Source organism: Camelus bactrianus, chromosome 7, assembly GCF_048773025.1.
Source record: "Camelus bactrianus isolate YW-2024 breed Bactrian camel chromosome 7, ASM4877302v1, whole genome shotgun sequence".
Classification (NCBI taxonomy): Eukaryota; Metazoa; Chordata; class Mammalia; order Artiodactyla; family Camelidae; genus Camelus; species Camelus bactrianus.
Window position 1 is genome coordinate 14,468,446 of NC_133545.1, and position 21,033 is coordinate 14,489,478.

General features: G+C 40.5%; 1 protein-coding gene across 3 annotated transcripts in view; it reads left to right on the top strand.

Annotated features, from left to right (window-relative positions):
• The window catches only part of DGKI (diacylglycerol kinase iota), a 396,321-nt gene that overhangs the window by 301,032 nt on the left and 74,256 nt on the right, over nucleotides 1–21,033 (top strand). For all 3 annotated transcript variants that reach the window (XM_074366970.1, XM_074366972.1, XM_074366971.1), the window contains 2 exons: nucleotides 14,206–14,285; nucleotides 16,562–16,606. In XM_074366970.1, the coding sequence (XP_074223071.1) occupies nucleotides 14,206–14,285; nucleotides 16,562–16,606 (125 nt within the window). The remainder of the gene's footprint in view (nucleotides 1–14,205; nucleotides 14,286–16,561; nucleotides 16,607–21,033) is intronic.

The following is a 21,033-nucleotide window of genomic DNA, read 5'->3' on the forward strand; positions in this document are numbered from 1 at the left end:
CATCCTTCATCTCATTCACTGCTAGAGCTTCCTGACTCACCTTCCTGCCACTCACCTTGTCTTCCATTAATTTGCCTTCTGCACCTCTGCCAATGCTTTTCCTAACATGTTGTCAAAGAAGAATTGCATGGGCAAATTAAACTGGCAAGGGAGACTTTATTTAAGACAATTGCAGTAGGGGTCAAGACAGTGGCAGTAGGGAAGAGAAAGTGAACTCTGCTGTGACAAAAGGCAGAAGAATTTTTTTTCCTTTTTTTTAAATTGAAGTATAGTGAGTTTACAATGTATCAATTTCTGGTGTACAACATAATGTTTCAGTCATACATATGCATACATATATTCCTTTTCATATTCTTTTTCATTATAGGTTACCACTGAATATAGTTCCCTGTGCTATACAGTATAAACTTGTGGTTTATCTATTTTATATATAGTAGTATCTACAAATCTCGAACTCCCAATGTATCCCTTCCTACCCCCATTCCCTTCCAACCAATAACTATAAGATTGTTTTCTAAAATGGCTTAAAGACTTAAACAAGACAAGACACTATCAGCCTCCTAGAAGAAAACATAGGTAAAACATTTTCTAACATAAATCTTAGTGATGTTCTCCTAGGGCAGTCTATCCAGGCAATAAAAATAAAAACAAAAATAAACAAATTGGGGCCTAATTAAACCTATGAATTTTTGCAAGACAAAGGAAACCATAAAACAAAAAGGCAGTCTGTGGAATGAGAGAAAATATTTGCAGGTGTGACTGACAAGAGCTTAATTTCCAGAATATATGAACAGCTTATACAACTTAATAACAAAAAAGCAAGCAACCCAATCCAAAAGTGGGCAGGAGAATTGTTAAGCACTAGGGTGAGCTGGTGGAGACGTGCTCGAGGACTCCAGCCAGTCTGATCAGACAATCTGTGTTTGCCGGTTGTCGCTGATTAGCACAGTTAGCACACTGCCCATCTACAGGTACGGAGACTAGGGACCCGGCAGCACCTTCTGTGAATGACTGCATTTCAAGGGGACGGCTCCTGGGTCTTCAGGAAAGGCAGTTCAGGATTGTAAAAGTGGCAGGAGGCTAAGAGAAGACTTATGTGTCAAAGAGGCAGAGAAAGACTTTATAACTGAAAGTTTTCTAAAGTCAATACTTTAAGGAAAGGGAGGTTTGGGGCCTGAAGTCCGGATCTGTCTAAAGTTTAGTCAAGCGGAGGGCAACATGAAGGCCCTCCAGGTCAATGTAAATGTGAAACCACTTTCTGCTGTAAACCCTTCAGCATCTACACATCCTTTTGAGATTAAGCCTCAATTCCTTAGCATAGAAAGCCAAGCCATGGCCTTGGCCTCGCCCCCTGTTACTCTGCACCTGCCTATCTTCCTCAATCCTGAACATTCGCTTCTTTTCATGCCTTGGTCTCTTAGCATCTAAGGATGACCTCTAAGACTTAGAGAATTCCCTTTGTCTGTAAAACTCTTGCATTTCTTGTCAAATTTCATTATTTTCTTCACTTGGGAAATAATCCTTATGGAAGAAGATCCTGTCCTGAGGAATGTGCAGCCCCCCTGAGTCCTAAACACACTTGGTTCCTGTCTGCATTCCTGTCACAATGTGTATAATCAGGATGTTTTCATGTCCCTCCCCTTTTCCAGGCTGGGACACCTGGGCAGGTACTATGTCTTACTCAGTAGTGTATGCCCGACTCCTGGCACTAGAGTTGTCCCTGGCACAAGAAAATCCTTAATTATGTGAGTAATTAAGTGAATGACTTGTAGGCCTGAGAAATATTTTGGCGCAATCCCTGGTATATACAATACACATTTTGCCAGATTAAATGAAAATGAATACCTTGAGTCGTTATTCAAGATTATTAATGCCAAAGCATTTAAGGGGATTAAAAAGAAAAGTGAGTTGCATGTCCCTTGGGTTGCCTTCATGGGTAGTGTATCATCAGGATAAACAGCAGAATTTGATCTGGAGTTTGAAAAACACGGATTTGTAAAGAAGCTGCTAGTTTCTGGAAAGCACACTCCAAAATATCCTCGCATAGAATGCAGTGAAAACTACATAGTTACTTTTATCTTATGGGTGGTATTTTAAATTAACTATGGAAAGGACTTGACTTGGCTCAAACCATGAAGTTCAAACTCTAGGATCATTTTTAATAATAAGAACCAGGGGTTGGGAAACCTTTGACAGACCAAGGCATGACTTGGTGAGATACAAAAATCTTAGGGTGTCGTGTTTCCTTTTGAATGCAAATATGCCCATTAATTTCCCTCTTGGTTCCAGGGGAACAGTGGGCAGTAACGATGCCAGGTTGTTGAAAGATAGACCTGTGGTACAGAGGGAGGAATTGGATTGAAATGTTGCCAACTCATTCTCTTTAATTATTGTCAACCATCAAGTTAGAATTTTAGGGTCCTGAAAACTCTGACACATTCAGAACTAATGAGGTACAATGCAAAGATTCCACTAACCCCGCACCCTCCATCTTCCCTTAGGGCTGTCCTTCCTTCCTCTAGTCCATTACCTCCCCTCCTTCATTTTCACCTCTAGCGCCTCACTCCTGTTGACTTTCTGAACAGTGTTATTAGCATTATGTCTAGGAAAGCAAGGAACATTTATTTTTCTGTATGCCAGTGTTCTCTGATATCAGCCAAGGATCTGTCGAAACGCAACTCAAAACAATTCCTTTTTTCCCCTCTTCTCTTGCTTTTCTTTTTTATTTTTTAGTTAGTAGACTTTATTTTTTAGAGCAGTTTTGGTTTACAGAAAAATTAAGTCAGCGTACAGAGAGTTCTGTATATCCCTTCAATGTCTCCCCAGCCTCCAGCACACGCAGTGTCTCCTGTTGTTGACACCTTGCATTAGTGTGGTCCGTTTGTTACAAGTGATGAGCCAACATTAATATGTTCTTATTAACTAAAATCTGTGCTTTACATTAGGATTCATTCTTGTGTCCTACAGTTTTATGGGTTTTCATAGAGGTATGACATGTATCCACTATGACAGCATCACAGATATAGTTTCACTGTCCTAGGTGCCCTCTGTGCTTCACCCATTCGCCAGTCCCTCCCCCGAGGCCCCTGGCAACCACAGAGCTTTTTACTGTCTCCATAGTTTTGCCTTTTCCAGAGTGCCATATAGTTGGAATCATGCAGTATGTGGCCTTTTCAGACTGTCTTCTTTCTTAACAGTATCCACTTAAGTTTCTTCCATTGTCTTTCATGGCTTGCAAACTCATTTCTTTTTGTTGCTGAATAATATTCCTTTGCACGATAACCAGTTTATCCTTTCACGTATCAAAGGACATCTTGGTTGCTTCGAAGTTTTGGCAATTATAAATAAAGATGCTATGAACATTCATGTGCAAATTTTTGAACATACATAATTTTCAACTCATTTCAGTAAACGCCAAGTAGTGCAATTGCTGGATCATGTGGTAAGAGCTTGTTTAGTTTTGTAAGAAACCGCTGAGCTGTCTTCCGAAGGGGCTGGACCATTTTGCATCCCCACCAGCAATGAACGAACGTTCCTGTTGCTCCACGTTTTCACCAGCATTTGGTGGTGTCAGTTTTTTCAATTTTAGCTACTCTAGCCGATGTGTAATAGTGTCTCACTGTTGTTTTAATTTGCAGTTCCCTAATGACGTATGACAATGAGCACATTTTTCATATGCTTATTTGCCATCTGTATTCTTTTTAAGTGAGATGTCAGTTGAGATCTTTTGCCCACTTTTTTAATTGACTCTCTTATTGTGGAGTTTTAAGAGTTCTTTGCATATTTTAAATACCAGTCTTTTATCAGATACATGTTTTACAAAGATATTTTTCCCAGTCTGTCTTATCTTGTAATTATCTTAACAGTGTCTTTCACAGAGCAAAAGCTTTCATTTTAATTGAGTCTAGCTTATCAACTTTTTCTTTCATGGATGATGCTTTTGCTGTTGTATCTGAAATGTCACGTCACTGCCAAACCCAAGTTCACCTGGCTCTTCTTCCAGGCTATTTTCTTTTTCAGACTACTGGTTTCTTGTGACTGCATCTAAGTTGCTAGAAAGATAGCGAGTACTTGACAAACTATTGATTAGGTCAATAAATCTAAAATTAATGCTTAAGGGAATGTCAAGTTTTTCAAAATGTATCTCTGAATAGTGTTAACATAAAAAAATTCATTCTAAGATTACCTATTTTGTTTTGTTTTGGGTTTTTTTTTTTTTTTTGAGGGGAGAGGTAATTAGGTTTATTTCTGTATTTTTAAATTAATTATTATTATTTTTTAGTGGAGGTACTGGAGATTGAACCTGGGCCTTACGAATGCTAAGTATAAACTCTACCACTGAGCTGTACCCTCCCCTGATTACCTGTATTTTTGATGGTTAACCATATTGTCCAGATATTTCTGTTTCATGAATTTTTAACCGTGTGGTTATATTTATTGTTCTTTTCAGAAAGCAACAACCTTTTTATTTGGCCTTAACAGAGCCTTTGCAATTTTAATATTTTTACGTGTGTATTTAGAGCTTAAAGTCCAATCTCTGTCAACCCTTGCCGTTTCTGAAGAGCTTTTCTCTAAGGTCTCACACCTTCTTTTAATGATCCCATTGAAGATAGTTTTGTTTGTGATTTGAATAGGTGAATAGCCCCATTTAGCTGCAGCTCTGTTTTAACAGGAGTTGCACTGTAATTGTTCACGTGTCAGATCATTAAATCCTTTCTTTCTTTCTAAACGCTGAGCTTTCAGCCCTTTCTTTCCCTAGCGACATCTTGTTGAACACAGCGCAGTATCGTGTAGGGACTGAATCAGCCGCTGTGAGTTTTCTCCTTTTTTATAAATCCCGTTAAGGGTATCACGTGGATTTCATGTCAGAGATGGCTCCTTTCTTGCTTTGGCTCTGAAGGTCTTTGCTCGTGTCACAGAGCAGCCAGCTGTGACTACTCGCAGGCTTGGTCGATTCTTTTATTTACATGCTTTGGTTTAGGCTCTTGCCTTTAGAAGCTTTGGTGCAACACATTATCTGCTGGAAGTGGCTTGAGGCTTTGTCATTGGGCAGCACATGTTGATACAGAATTAGGGAAAATCAATGAATCAAGGCTTACAGGAGTGAATGTAGGATGGACCTGCAGATATTATGTGTTCTGCAGACACTGACGTCAATAATCTTTACAATACCCCAGACAGGTAGGTGCCATCATCTCCCTCTTTGCATAGAGCCTTCACTTACTATACTGCACAAGAATCAAGGGCAAGGCAAGCTCATTGAGTGATCCAGATGATCAAAATATCTGTCATTGTGATTTTCCTGCACAGAGTTATTTACCAAGAATAATTAAACATTAACATGAATGATACGAGAACACCTGTCCTAGCGAAAACTACCAGATTAATGACACCGAAAGTTAACAAGCCGTTACTAATGATTAGTAAACACTCTTGTCAAAAATCTGAGAGAAACATTTTGAATATCTTGTGCATCTGACAGAATGAAGTTTTTACACCTCAAGTGAGAATGTGGGTTTTATGTTTAATTTGTGCTGTCAGTCAGCTCTTCAGCTCAGTAGGGGAGACTCTAATGCAATGACTTTAATAGCAAAACAAATCATGTGATTGCCTCTAACGGTTGTGATTAAAATTGGATGTATTCTTGCCTTTTCTCCTGGCCCTGTAACAATGGACACCCTGCTCACAATGTTCGAGTCATAAGTCTTTATAAACTAAGCATAGGTCAGTTGAATTCCACGACTCCTGAATTGCAGACTTGGTTATAGCAAACCTGACAACAGTTTTGATAGCTTGATCCATAGTCTGTAAGGCTCTCAGAAGCTGGTCTGTTGGAAAGGGAAGGGAATGGGGTGTCTTTAAAAGTGACCCCACCCCTGCCAAGTATGTTCATGAAAAAATATTTGACTTGACACATAGTTTCTGAGTCCCATGGTCATGTTCTTTTGTCCAGGCTTGAGGACTCCCTTTCCTTGGCTTTGCTTCCTGCAGATCTTGGCCTTTCCCCAGTTCCTGGGTAGCTCTGAATGCAGGACTTGGAATTCTGCCCTCACTCATGCCAGCTTCTGGCTTCCCCTCTTTGGGCTCAGGGTTGAAAGGGGAGGCTCCGCCCTCTGTGTGGTCCACGTTTGATGAGAAGTAGGAACAGTGCAGGAGGAGATCTGAGTGCCCCACTCAGTAGCTGTGACATTTCAGGCCATGTCACCTCATCTTTCTGAGACTCAGTTTCTTCCTGTTAGAAATAGGAACAGTGATATCCACCTCTTAGGATTGTGGCAAAGATTAAATAACACCGTAAAACTGGTACCTTGTTTATGTTCATGTAAGTTACCTTCTGCTCCTCTTCCCCACCTTCCCCAGCTCCCTCCTCCCCTCCTGCATCATCATTATTATCATTTTCCTCTTCACCCAGATTTATCCCACCCAGGCCTAAACCCTTGTAACACGACTCCAGATTGTGCATCCTTAATACAACGTGACTTAGCGCACCCTTTGATAGCTCAGCTGGTGGAGCAGAGGACTGGAGACCAGATGTGTGTAAACACAGCACGACTTAGGTTACGCTCCCAGGTGTATGTAGACACAGCCTGTTCTGCTGTTGAAGAGGTGGAGGAAGGACTCACTAACAGAAGAAAATGAACAGCTCGGCCGCCCCATGTCTCCTCTCACTGTCCCATCTCCGAACCTCCAGGCTCCGGCCTGGACGGCAGTGCCCGGATGAGCGCTCCTGGCTCAGTCCAGCTGGACACTGTTTTGCATCTGGGAACTCGGGGTATTTGCATTTTCATTGCCCTCAGGTCCCCATATATTGTGGGTCACTGGCCTCCACACATTCAGGCGCACTCCCCTGGCTGTACCAGGATAAAACTGCTTCAGGGATCTTGGGCGTTCATCTCAGAGTCAGCCTATAGGGGTCTTTTGTCTTTCTTCAATCAGATAAGCGATTATCTTGAGGAAATTCTTTGGTTGTCCTTTGCATCGTATCTCTGACTCTGAAAAACATTTTTCAAGTTTTCTTACTCTAGGCATTTTTCTATTTAATACCCTTTAATAACTTTGGTTTTCAATGTTCTGGGCAATTCAGTTCCACATACAGGGTATCTGAGCCTGGTCTGTTTCCTGACTTTGCTGATCACATGTGGTGAAATGTATGTTTTAAAAACCGTATTTTACATACTTTCTTTTAGTGCATATATAAGAAATTTCTTACAGATAAGAGTACACTTGTGGATTGGGTGCTAGAAGATTTTGGATGTGAAGATGAATGGTGTTAATTTATGCACTATTTGGCATTTATTTGCATACTGAGTTCAACGAGTCCTAACTTCAAATAGAGAAGACAAAATTAATTAGTATGACCCGTTGGCATTTTATTTCAAACATAAAATCCAGAGCATGCAATGTGAAATATATATTCCACTTCTCAACCAATTAATTTAATCCCTTTCTGGATTTTGAGGCATTTAAACAAACTGAAATAGGGAAAGGAGGTTAATGGAGGCCAGAGTGAAGCCTGAAAGGGGAGACAGGGAAGGGCTTGTGTTCGTGGGAAGAAGTAATTAGTGGTATAATTTTTTCAGGGCTGAGGATCGCCTGTTAACACCATAATTTCCTTCTTATTTTTGTACCTAACTTTGTCAAAGATTCTTCATTGTCTTAGGCTAGTGGGCTGCTGTAATAAAATACCATAGCATGGTGGCTTACATGGTAGACGTCTACTTCCCCTCAGTCCTGGAGGCCGGAACGTCCATGATCAAGGTGCCGGCTGATCTGGTGTCTGGTGAGAGCTTTCTTCCTGGCCTGCAGGCTGCTGCCTTCATGCTGTGTCCTCAGAGGAGGAGAGAGGGGAGAGAGCTGGCTCTGTGGTGTGTCTTCTTACCATCCCATCATGAGGGCCCCACTCTCCTGACCCCATCTAAGCATAATTACCTCCTGTAGAAGGCCCATCTCCAAATAGCATCACATTGAGGCTTGGGGCTTCAACATACGAATTTTGGGGGCACACATTCAGCTTGTGACAGTCATGCTAACCCAAATTTCAAACATTAAAAACTCAAGTGCTTCTTATATGATTAACCCTTTAATTAACTATTAGTCATTTATTCCAAAGTACCAAGAAGGACCTGAGAGTATGTTTTGATAGAAGGAGGGGCAGAGAAGTGACTAGGAAAGCTGGGATAAGAAAGGTAGAATATAGAGTAAGGGAAATAAAGTTATCCTTAATCACCCAATGAACACTACTGCTGGAAGTTAGGAAGCACATGGGATCCAGCGGGGAGGGGCAGAGAGAAAAGCAGTTTTGTGTGTTGGGTCTGTGCACTACTCGTGGAAAGGTTAAAACATGGCTGGTTTTGACATATATTGAATCTGGTACTAAGGAAATTCAACTTCTTGTTCCCACAGAGAACAAAACTGTAATGCTTGCTAGCCACATGTGGTTCTTTAAACTTTAAATTAATTAAAATTAAATAAGGTAAAAACTCAGCTCCTCAGGCACACTAGCCACTTTCCACGTGCTATGGTATGTGGCTCCTGCCTCGGGAAGTGCAGAAAGCTCTGCTGGATGCTGCTGCTCTGGAAGCTTCTGCGGCCCAGATAAGGCAGGCAGATCACCCTGCTGTTACACAAACACACACACAAACACATACACACACATGCCACGATGAGCCAGGCGATCATGACTGCTTGATGTGACTGCTGTCCACTGCTGGAAGTGAATTGTAGCAATGGATATCATTTAGGGGGGGTTCGATTACTTCTCTACTTTTCCCCCCATTTTTCCTATTTGATACTAATTTATACATTTTTTTAATTCATTCACAGAGAACATAGAGAATATGCAGAACTTGGCACCACTATCATTAAACTCAGTTGTCACAGATGGCTTGCATTTCTTACTTTCAATTCTGAAATAATATATATATACACACTTACGCACACACATAAACACATACACATACTTATTCTTTTCATGCGTATATACACACACAGGTATACACATATATGTATGTATATAAAATGCATAGGTTTAAAGATTAATAGTAAAATAAGCATTCATGTACTTCCCACCCATATTAAGAAACAGAACAAGGACCTCCTCTCACCCCTCTCCTACTGGGATAACCAGGATACTGAGTTTTGAATTTGCCATTCTCTTCATAGATATGTGTTTACTGCCAATGTGTGCATCCCTGATTCAGATAGAGGGGTTTTGAAACATTGAGCAGCAATCCTAAAGCTCCCCATGCGGGGAAGAGAGGATTCTTTCGCTTTAGATGAAGGCACTCAAGAGCTGAAAAGAGTCTCTGGGTTAGTGTCTGGCTTCAGCTTCCCCGAGTGAGCACAAGAGCCCATTCTAGAGGGTTTAGTGGGCAGGGTCACGATTGCGTCCTGGGAAGTGTTTGGCACGATGTTAGGGTGGGTTCTAGCTATCGAGTGGAGATATGGTTACAGGCAATGGACTTCTTTGGATTTTTCTGCTTCACCATGACCCAACTCTTGCTCTCAAGAACAGGTTAAGGCAGAGGACATCTAGGGGTGATAGAACAAACTGGTTCAGACTCACTTAGGCATTCTACCCTTGGGCTACAAAATAACTCTGCAATGATTATGGGACTCTTAATAATGACAGCTTTCTGCCTGTTGGCTCACGGTGCCCCAGTATGTATTATATAATAGCCTAGTATGCCTGTCATCCTGGAATCTTTTAGCCCCGTCCTCTTGGAGGGTTTGTTTTTTTTTTTTTAATCTCTTCTTTGTTGGATTCCCTGCGTATTATAATAGCCCATGCATTCCTCATTCTTGTTGCAAACTCAGCTTTTGTTGGGGCAAGTACCACAGTAGCTTTTTAGTAGAGGGTATGCCCTTTATTCAGTCCTTGGACTTGTTTGATAGTTTGGATTCTGTCTAAAAGTCTCAGAATTCTGAAGGCATTGTTTTGTTGCTTCCCTGATGCTACAGTTGCCTCTGAGAAGTTTAAAACCATCTAATCCCTGATCCTTTCGATGCCATCTAGTTTTTCCTTTTTGGAAACTAGGCTCTTCTCTTTGTTACCAATATTCTTAAATTTCAAAATAAAATGTCTTCCTATTGTTCTTTTGTTACTGTGCTGGGCACTTGTTGGGCCATTTCAATTTGGAAACTAACGTTCTTCAGTTCTAAGAAACAGCCTGATTTTTTGTTTGTTTCTGGTAATTACTCCTACTTTCCCCTGGTCTTTGGAAATCCTATTATTAGAATGTTGGGCCACCTACCAGTCTTTTATTTTTCTTAGATTTTTCTCTCCTATTTTTTTGTCTCTATTTTTGCTCTACTTTTGTGGATATTTCCTCCACTTGATCTGCCAGCCTTTCTGTTAAACTCTATTCTATCAAATTCGAAGGCCTTTTTTGTTGTTCTCTGAATGATGCTCCGTCTCCTTTTCTTCATATTCTCCATCTTCTTTTAGTAGAATCATGTTTATATTTCATGGATGGAATATCTTCTCTTAACTCTCTGAGGATTCCCCTTGAAGAGGAGAGTCTTCAGATCTCTTTCCAAGAAGGTTGAGAATTCTGGCTGCCAGCTTTTGGAGAGTCTCTTGAGGGAAGAAAGTTGGGGGTCTCTGCTTTCTGTAGATGAGCAGTTGATGCCCATTTTCTGTAAAGTAACTGCACCTACGAAGAGTGGGTGGTGGAATTTAGTGATGTAATAGCCAGTGCTCCTTACTTCAGCTGCACGTGATGCTGCCGTTTTGCAGTGTAGATGGTGCTGGTTCTTAGCCTCCTCACCCACAGTTTAGGATTTGACTCTGTAGGGGCTCTGAGTCAGTTCCCAATTTTCCATCTGCTTATTTGTTACTATTTTCTATTCACTGTTTCTCCTCTTTTTTGTTGGTTTATGTCTTTTTAAAGTTAATGTACTGTAATTTAGTATCATTTCTGGTGAGAGCGAAGTTAAGTCTGCATTAAATCTGCTTTCTTAATCTAGAAACCAGCTTGTTCTTTATTGCCTAGTTAGAACTTGTAAATTCCATTTGACCCCTGCAATAAAAGTTCCATTATGTACAGTGGGTATTGGCTGATGCTTGTTGGAGTCAAATAAATCTCTAAGGCCAAAATGAGATGAATCATCGCGATCAGGAACAGTGATGCTAATGCTCAGGTGACAAGTACTCTCACTGCTCCCAATTAAGAGGAAGAAAACTTCAGCGAGGTTTGGCAGTTGGTTATCAGTAGTGTAAAAGGAAGGTGGTAATTTTCCACAAGTTTCTGCTTTCTCTTCACCGTGTAAAGCCTCTAATGGAAGTGTCAGATTACAGTATTTCTGTACTACAGTTATCTTTCCCATCAAGAAAGAATAGAAATTAGTTTTAAGTAAGCAGGATATAACTTATGGAACTACTACCAGCTGATCCTTACAGTATGATAAATTGAAAATAGATGATTGGATGTATCCATTTTCTAGCTCAAGATACTCAAAAGATAGTAAAGGGAGTGAAGGAGAACTAACATTGATGTTTTGGTTATTCATTTTTAAATATAATGTTGCATTTGCTCATCACAAAAATCCTAAAAGATGCCTATTCTAAATACTTTAGTCTTCACCCAAGGGTCCAAGGAATTGAGTACCTTGCAGGACCAAACAGCTAACTTGAGTAATTTGTAAGACCAAAGCAGCGCTGGGATTAGAATCCAAGAGAGAATGACTATAAATTCTTTCTACTGCACACTAGTACCATCATAGGATAAATCTGACAACAGTTGTCAGTAATCATGCCATGAAATTGTGCCATAGGATGCCTTTTTCTTTTTCTTTCTTTCTTTTGTTTTTAGCCCAGTTGAATAGCTAGTATCAATCAAATGCACTTCCTCTTGATCAGCTTCTTGAGGAACAGGCAAAGTTGCTGATTTTATACTCATAGTAGAAATGAATGATGCATCTTTGAAAACTTTTCCCTAGACACTCACTGATTTCAGGTGTGGAATATCTGGCTCTAATTGTAGTTTAAAATATCTGCTACCAAGTATATTGAATTTACTAACCAGACTAACGCCAAGCATTGAGCGCAGAAGGAAATCAGAGGTGTTGACCAAATTCCTGAATTTCCATATAATGTGTCTCCTCATTTAAGTAAACAGGTAAATATTGATGAAATTTCATTTCCCTACATTTGCACATTTGAAATCAAGAGAAAATGTCATGAAACAAGATTCTGACATGGACACCCATGATAATTATAGCCATATTCTCTTTCCACAACTTTTGATTGATTTTCTAGGCCAAAATTCTAGTTTTTCTTCATTATTCTTCAAGTATTAAAAAATTCTTATTCTTCCCTGCCCTAAGTAGATCGCCTTATTTGGGGGTCTATTGAGTAGTACAGCTGAGGGTGATTAGTCACTACTTTTAGGGATCTCTTTATTGAATTTCCCTTACATTCTTTTCAAAGACACGTGATTATCATATTGAAGACTTTAAAAAAGAAATTTCTATTTATATTCAAAAAAAGAGAAAAGGTATTTTTCCAGATTATTATTCCCCCGAACATGTGACACTGCATGATTCCTCACCCCCTCACTCTCTTGCTTAGCGTCTGGAAAGACAGGCAAAGGCAAGCTCCAACCCATTGCACACTCTCTACTCCTGCTCCAAACCCTTGCTTCTTTGCCTGCCCTGGAAAGTAGACTTAGCCCTAAAGACACACTTTTGAATGGGCCCTAAGCCTATCTCTGCTCCCCAACCGACACCCCCCCCTTTTTTTTTTTTTACAAACTTTATTGAGTATCTGCCAGATCTGGGGGTTGTGAAAGGAAACACGTCTTATTCCTGTGGTGGGAGAGACCATAGTGATTCATAGGCTTAAACATAGTTCTATACATTGATGGATGCCTTCAAGCTTATGTGTGTGGCACTTTCGGAACCTGAAAAGTATGAGGTGCTGGTATTGATCTGCCTAGTGGAACCAACCTAGGAGGTGATGTTGAGAAACAAACTCCATCTTTTTCTCTGGACAACTCTTGCTTCTCTAACTGAAAGACCAGTGGGGCTCCATGTCCTTCAGAGAGCCTAAGATCTACCCCTCAGGCAAGAATTAGTCCCTCTCTCCTGTAGTTTTCAAAGACTAAGGTCATACACTTAGGATAGCCTAAGTTATTATTTTTTATACATAGGCCTTCTCTACTACTTGGTGAGTTCCTCAGGATTTTTCCATGCATTTTAAATGTATCTTATTCTCTGTATTATTGATTTTTAAAGCCCTAGCATTTTGTGCTTTCAGACCTATTTATTGATGATGGGCCTTAAAAATCCAGTGAGTGAGAGACTTAAAAAATTTTTTCGTGAACACCACTGTTCAGTCATCTCCTTGTTAGTCTCCAGTTGGTTGATAAAAGATTTTGAAATATTTTTAGATCATGGGTTTAATAGTGTAACTGTACTATTAAAATCAGAAATGCACACATACATTTTTTGAAGTTTTGGGAAGGAGACTACTTTCTGTGTTCCAGGAATCTTATGGTTCTATCTGAAGTGGAGGGGTTTATCCACTAAAGCCTTTGTGTGATATTTACTGCCACCTAAAAAAGGTATTTAAGGCACATAACGGCTTCTCCTTATTGTTTCCCGAAGCTTCGCTGCTACCACATTTACACTGATCATCTTTAAAAGTTGGATTTTTAAGCTGTGAACCTTCTAGAAGCTTTTCTTTTTCTTGCCTATTTGTTTCTGGTGTTGGCCACCAGGTAGCAACAGTGCCTTGAGTAGCTTGAGTCTCTTAAATAGGGAACTGTGGTAAAGTGACAGAAGGACTGAGCCCTGTGTCTTTAAGAGGGAAAGGGGTAAGTGCCCAGAATCATGATTTTTTTCATTCCTCTCTAGTACACTGGCTACTGCAGATGCAGGCATAAATTAGCAGCTGGCTGTGAACAAGTCTCCAGTCCTGTCAATCCACTGTTTCCATGACATTATACTTCATATGAGGGCCACTGAGACAAAATGAAAGGAAGGCTGGCCAGGTGGCACGGGGCAGTGGGCATCACGCAAGGCAAGACTGTGAAAACTGCATAAAGAAAGAAACTGCGATCCTAGGGAGGTGTGAGATAATGAAATATCCAACAAAAAACAGTAATAATTATGAGAATTTTTTTAACCATAAGAAACACATTTATGCCAAAATACAAAAATCAAATATGTCATTTTAGACTTTTCTCTTTCCTTCACCCTCAGCCATTCCTCTGGGTATTCTAGTTGTGCGTGGAGACTGTGATTTGGAGACTTGCCGTATGTACATAGATCGCCTACAGGAGGTGAGTTTCTTTAGCCAATCATTTCTTCTGCTCACTGTTCCATTTTTTAATTAACAATGACCAGCCATATATATTTACTTCTACAACGATGCATTGGGGGAGGAAATGGAAATATGGTGGCCTTGTCTTTTTTGATAGTTAAGCACACATGGCATTTCCCCTTCCCCCACCCCCTACAGCTGCTTCCCCTCCTTAGATGGTGGAGATGGGAGAGGGCTGACTGGGAAGCTGCAGTATGATGTTGCTCTGCTGTGGTCCATGACCATAGCTTAAACGCCTTGTCTTCTTGCCAGACAGCTCACCTGCATTTTTTGAACTAGATGGAATTTCAAAGGGTACCGATAAATAATGAAGGAAAACAGAGATTTGGGGTTACTTAATGTTTTGTATCTAGTATAGACGTCTGTCAGAGACAGCTGGATTTTTGTTTTAAAAAAAAAAAAGTTTAAAATGTTAAAAAAAAAAAAAAGAAAAACCTTCTATAGGAAAGAAAAACCTGTGTCATAAGAATTAGTGTCAGAACATAAAGGAATAATCTTTTTTTTTCTCCTCAATCTGATCTTACCATAGAGAAGGAGAAAGGAAGAGGTCTCACATGTGACATTGCTCTGAATTTGAACGGCACGAACAAAGCCAGGAGACCCAAACCCATCCCTACCATGGTCATTGGCTGTTTTTGCAAAATTTCTAGGGAGAGTATTCAGTGTCCTTGTTCTACAAATAGCAAAAAGCATGGATAACCACTTCTTTATCTTTGTTTCTCGATAAAAGATGCACATTAGAATCACTTTTGGGGGGATGTGGTCTAGACATTTATGTTTTTAAAGCTGTTGGGTGATTTTGATAAATACTCCAACATGAGCAACTCTCTTCCAGACAACATGCTATACATAAGTAAATGTCACAAATAAAGAAGATATATAGTGTCTAAAATCTCTCTGAATTGTACTTGGTTTTGAACCCTAGATTCTGTTTCTCTTGGTGGAAATAAATTCAGGTGAGAGACATAAAATAATGCAAAAATTACTAACTTTTCTCTTTAGCATTGTTAAGGATATCGATGGAATTTCGAATGCAAAATATTTTGAGACAGATGCCAGGTTTTGAATACTGATAAGGATGAGAGAAGAAAAGCCAACAAAGTTTATACAGGCGGCTTCCTTTGGCTATTTTTATCAAAGATAACTTTAACATGTTAAAATTTGTGAACTTTTTAGCATGTGACTCAGGTCCAAATCAATCCTAGAGCATACAGTATCTCATTTTTCAAAATAATGTTTGTCTTTTATTGTGGCACTGCCTTCAAAAAACCTGCAATAAAAAAATGAATCATAATTGATACAAAACTATTTCTTTTTAAAAACTTGGATAACTTAAGATTTCACAGTAGCAAAATACACAACCGATAAACTGATTTTGTTGAAAGTTAATTTACTGTTAGGCTTATCACACCAGTATTCAACAACTAAAAGTAGGATTCTTTTTTTTAAAGAAAGGAAAGAGCAAGCACAAATAAAGAGGAAAAGTTTTAAACCTGGGCTCAGAGAGGAAGCTGATAAAGCCTGTGGGAAGCAGGTATCGGGGATGAAGGTACCCAGGATTGCTGACACCTGTAAATAGAATCCCTACGCTCATTAACAAGGAATCCTGCAGACATGACATTGGTGACAACTTAGTTATAAAACTCTATAAAGGGAGCCTGGCTCTCAGAATCTGCCAGTAAAATCTCATTAATTTCAACCCTGTTAATTTGCACTTCGTGATAATGCAGAGGTGGCCAGTGATTTTCTCTTTTCAGTCTGTGAAAACCTGTTTGCCAAGCAACTTATCGGTATAAACACAATTACCATGACGGCATGTATTTGGTTTAAGATAAATAAATTTCTACGTGCCTACAGGGACTTTAGAAGTTTACTTCACAAGCCAAAAGTCCAGGTGCAAGTTAAATATGACCCCCATTTATTACAACAAAGTTGCCTGTCTTTCAGTTTTGGGCTTCTGTGTCCTCAAAATTGTTATCACTCACCTCTAAACACTGTTTAGGATTTATACGTTTCAATAGCTAAATGGCCTTCCTTCTCTCAGTCCAACTTGGTGTGCTTTTATTATTTTTGGCATTATCTTTGTTTGGCCTTGAAGAATTGGGGAGAGTAAAATGCTTTCCAGATGGGTTTAATAATATGAAATTGGGAGTTTAGTTGATGGAATTGTGGAGGCAGCTTGCTTAAACTAATCTTAAGGTATATGGATTTTTTTTTCCTCCATTTTCTCATTAGGACCTGCAGTCAGTTTCTTCTGGCTCCCAGAGAGTTCATTACCAGGTAACATATAATTGACTCTCCTTGTTTCTTACCTTCTGGCCAAAAGAGGTCCATCTTTCAATTAAATTGAAATCCATATTAAATCTAATATGGATTAGAGTCCGTATCTCCCCTAGGGGTAGCGTTCACTCCAAGAACGAAGTGAAGTTGGCATTCTGATTCTTTTGCATTTTCCTGGTTATGGACAATTCTCATAGAGCAGAAATTTGGGCTGTGGCTTTTCTCCCAGATCACTTGGAAAAGATTATAAAATGAAGTGCTTTCAGTGACAAATACTAGAAAACTCAACTCAGACTAGCTTGGCAGGGAGTCTGTTGGTTCACTTCAGCAAAAAAAAAAAAAAAAGGTTCAGATCCAGGGGGGATTTTATGTACCACCTAGCCACGGTTCATACTCCATTTTTCTGTTGGCCTTTCTGCTCTGTTCCCCTCTTTCGGTCAGTTTCACCTCTGGCCCAAGGCGGCTGCCAGCCGCAGCTGGGGCTGTATTTCTCCTTCACATCCTGAATTCCCTGCTGCTACAACCATCAAGCCAACATTCTGAAATGCAACCTAATTGGCCTGTCCTTGTCTCTTGGACAGGGTCCAGTAGCGCAGCCTGCCTCTCTCTAATGACCCACATCCAGTCCACAGGAGAATACTCACATACCCTTCGCCCCAGCACTCCTTGGGAGTGCAGTTTCTTGCTCACTTTCCCACCCGCACTGTCCGGCACAGGTCTCTCCAGCCACCCTCTTAACCATTAGATTTCCCAGGGGTGATTTAGATACCAGTGCACAGCATCACCCCAACCTGCAAGAGGCACGTGCGAAGTTCTCTGAGCATTCATGTCCCGTGAAAGCCCTTCTCTTTCTGAGACCTCGTCCCCTTGCCAGCTAGGAGGGGTGTGTGGGATCACAGCATGCCAGAGATGCCCTCCAAGTAAACCCTCTCCTGGATCCTTTTATACTTCCACGGCGGGGAAGGACTTAAACTTGTCTAAATTTGTCAATCCTGGTAGCACCTCACTTTAGGTTTTGGTGTCTGTTTTGGTACACCTCAAACTCCGAGTTTAGCATCTCTTTGCAAAAACAGCAAAAGAAAGCAATTAAAAAAAAAAAAAAAAAACAACCCTATGCCTTGTAGCCTCTAGATAGCTTTCTTCCCCTGCCAGCAGATACCCCGCACCCTCAGCCAGAGCAGCCCGGTCATCTTGAGGCTGAGTGACAGGAATGGCCTTGCTGTTCCTATTTGTTTGCATGTCTCTTTCTCAAACAGAGTAACCCAATATTCTAGAGTCCTGTCTTCCGTCTGGCTGCAACAGAAAGGATGAAAATTCACTTAGGGTGTGTTTACAATGAGAGAATAAAGTCTACTTCTGGGACTGCTTTTTACTAACCATCAGAAGGCACATTTCCACTTTATTTTTGAGATAAGGCACAGCATTTCTCGCATCCATTATTTGCATATTTACCTGGAGCCACTATCTAGGTGTCATTTTATTTTTAAAAGTATAGTGCTTTTAAAGACTAGAGCTGCTTTTTACCCTTTAAGGATTGGCACTGGTAAGTAGGAGATTTTAAGAGTCTTTTTTTTTTAAGAGTTTGTTAATTTTTACACATGGACATTTTGAACCTTTGCAATTTTATCAAAACATCTCAGACATTTATTCTAGTTAGTTTTATGAGACTAATACATCTATTTATTATCCTGGCTTATTCAGTGTAGTCACTCTGGCATGAGAGTTTTGATATATGGGCATTGTGCATCATGGTTTCTTTTTACCATGTACATACCACAGGTATCGGGACAGTTGAGACTCTAGAATGTGATAAGGATATTTATTTTATTTATTATTTGTTTATAAAATCATGCAGAAGGATTAATGGTAGTTACCTGTTTCAAAATCTTTCTGTGTTTTTTGTTTATTTGTAGTAAGGTCAAACCCTGGTGTCAAAACTGCTGCATTTTAAATGTCACTTCAAAAGGTTCTGTGCACTGACCATGCAGGATAACCAGTGCAGCGATCAGAGATGAATGTCAGGAGTGTTACTTTGCCCCACACCCCTCCTTGCAGAGTTATAAAAAGCAGGAGCCTTTGGGGTATTAAGAGAAGGCTGGAGTAAAAGCAATCCAGGGAGGCCCGGGATCTACTCACAGAATAGGAAACTTACCTGAGGGAGACTGCGTCTGAGCTAACGTGGCCAGAAAGCAGAGAGGGGTGGCGAGGAACTGTCCTAAGCAGAGCGATGGGGAGCTCGTTAAGGCAAGGACTGAGGGGGTATAAACATTCCCATCTGGCTGGGATCTCAAGCAGATGGGAGGAGGAATGAGTTGGATAGTGAATAAAAAGTTCTTTTTTAGCTACCTTAATTTTGATATGCCTCTTAGATCCAAGAGGTTTTGGTGAGTAGAAAGCTGGATATATGACTTTCAAAGTTCATTGAAAAAATTCAGACCTGAGCATAGAAATTTGAGAGTAATCTAGGGAGAGTTGGCCTAGGGAGAGTCTGCATAAAGAAGAGGGCCCAGTGTCGTATCTGTGTCTGCTGAGCGGCCAGGAAGAGCTCTAGTTGGAGAGAATGATCAGTCAGGAAGAGCCATGGAACCAGACAAGCAGCTGGAAAGCTGGAAATCAAGGAGAAGGTGGTACCAGGAAAGCCAAAATGGAAATATATTTCACAAAAGAAAGCAATGAAATGTGTCAAATGCTGTTGAGAGGCTGAGATGATATATGTTGATTTCTGTATTTTTCCAAGGATATGTATAAGATACATGCGATCCAGGTGCTATTAGTTTTATATAGAAAGTGACACAACCAACTGCCAGGAAACTTAATACTAAATCTTGTTTCCTGATGCAGAAACAGCTATTATATCAGGGTCTCTAGTCTGTCTCGGTGGGAGTTAGGGGGCGATTAGGAGAAAGACCCATAGAAACGGACAACCCCAAAATGCCTTGGATGCTTTCTTAATGAACTTTGTTGTATATGAGATAGAACTAAATATACTTGACAATTAATGTGGTCGAATGAATAAACATCAGTAAGTTTAAAAACTTGAGAAATTCCTGGGGGCTCACTCACTTGCAGTGGGGATTTTAGTTGAATATTTTCTAAGGCGAGAAAAAACTCAGGAGAAAAGCAGCGTTTGGAAAGTTGTACAAGTGCCCAGGACACCTTATCAGTGAGCCATGTGGCAGTTCCTGGCCTTTTAAGCATTTCGTTGCTTGGTTTCTTCCTTTCCCCCAATTCATAATGAATTGCCTACAAAACATTAAGGCTCAGAAATGACACCTTGCATTAACCCAACAAGGCACTGTGGGTTATACGAGACTGTGCTGGGTCCTTACGGCCCGCTGAAAGTTACTGCCTGCACCGTCTCTGAGGCCAGATTACAAAGGCCCCTCCGCCCTCATGGTGTGTCGTGTCACCCGCACCTGACAGGTTAGATGCGTGCAGATTCAGGGTGTTCTTAAGCTTGGCAGATAAACCAGAATTCACAGGGAAACTGGACCCTACTGTTTACTAAAGATGCTTCATGCGGCCACCTCTAGCACAAAATAATTCCTCTACTCACCCCCTGGACTTCATTATATCCCTTCTTAACTCTGAGTCATAAGATTACTAAGGAATAGAGGCAGATTCCACCATGCTAGTAGTTCTCAGCTGGGGGAGACTTTGCCCCTTATAGGGGACATTTGGCAACTTGGACATTTTTGTGTGTCACGACTAGGGGTGGTGGTGCTGCTGGAATCTATTGAGTAGAGGTCAGGGATGCTGCGAAACATCTCATAATGCACAGGACAGTCCCCTACAACAGAGTTAACCCTGAGTCATTCTGATGGCTCTCAGGGCCTGGCCGGGGACCAGGCAGGTGGAAGTCCTAGATGAAGAATGTGGAAGGAGAAAGGAGGAGCAGGAAAAGTAAAGGGAGTAAGGGAACAGAGAGAGAGGTTATCTGTGGATATGGTGGAGAAGCATAAACAGAGAGCCCAGAGCAGTGGAACCAGGAACAATTAGGGGTTTTGCATACACTCAGGGTTTCCCACATTTCTATGGGGTACTGATTGTAGCTGGCACACAGGACTGTGTTTTCAGAATATTATGAGCTAATAATTTGAGATTTTAACAAATACAGGAGGACTCAATAATAGGGGAGAAATGGATCTATTCAGGTGATTCCTACTCTTGAAGAATTAATTTAATTAGAAATAACACTGGAATGGTTAGACTATTTCAAAACAGATGTAACATTTTCAGGAATTTCTTTCATCCTTTAGAGTCTTTACAGATGTCTTTCACTTCCGTAAGAAAACACTCTTGGTCAGATCTGAGTCTCCATCCATTCATTCATCCTCTGATCTTTTTTCCTTTCCTACATCCCTGGTCTTCTTCTGGCAGGCAGGTCCGTGTTGTATTCCACCAGAGCTCTGTCTAGTCCTAGGCAA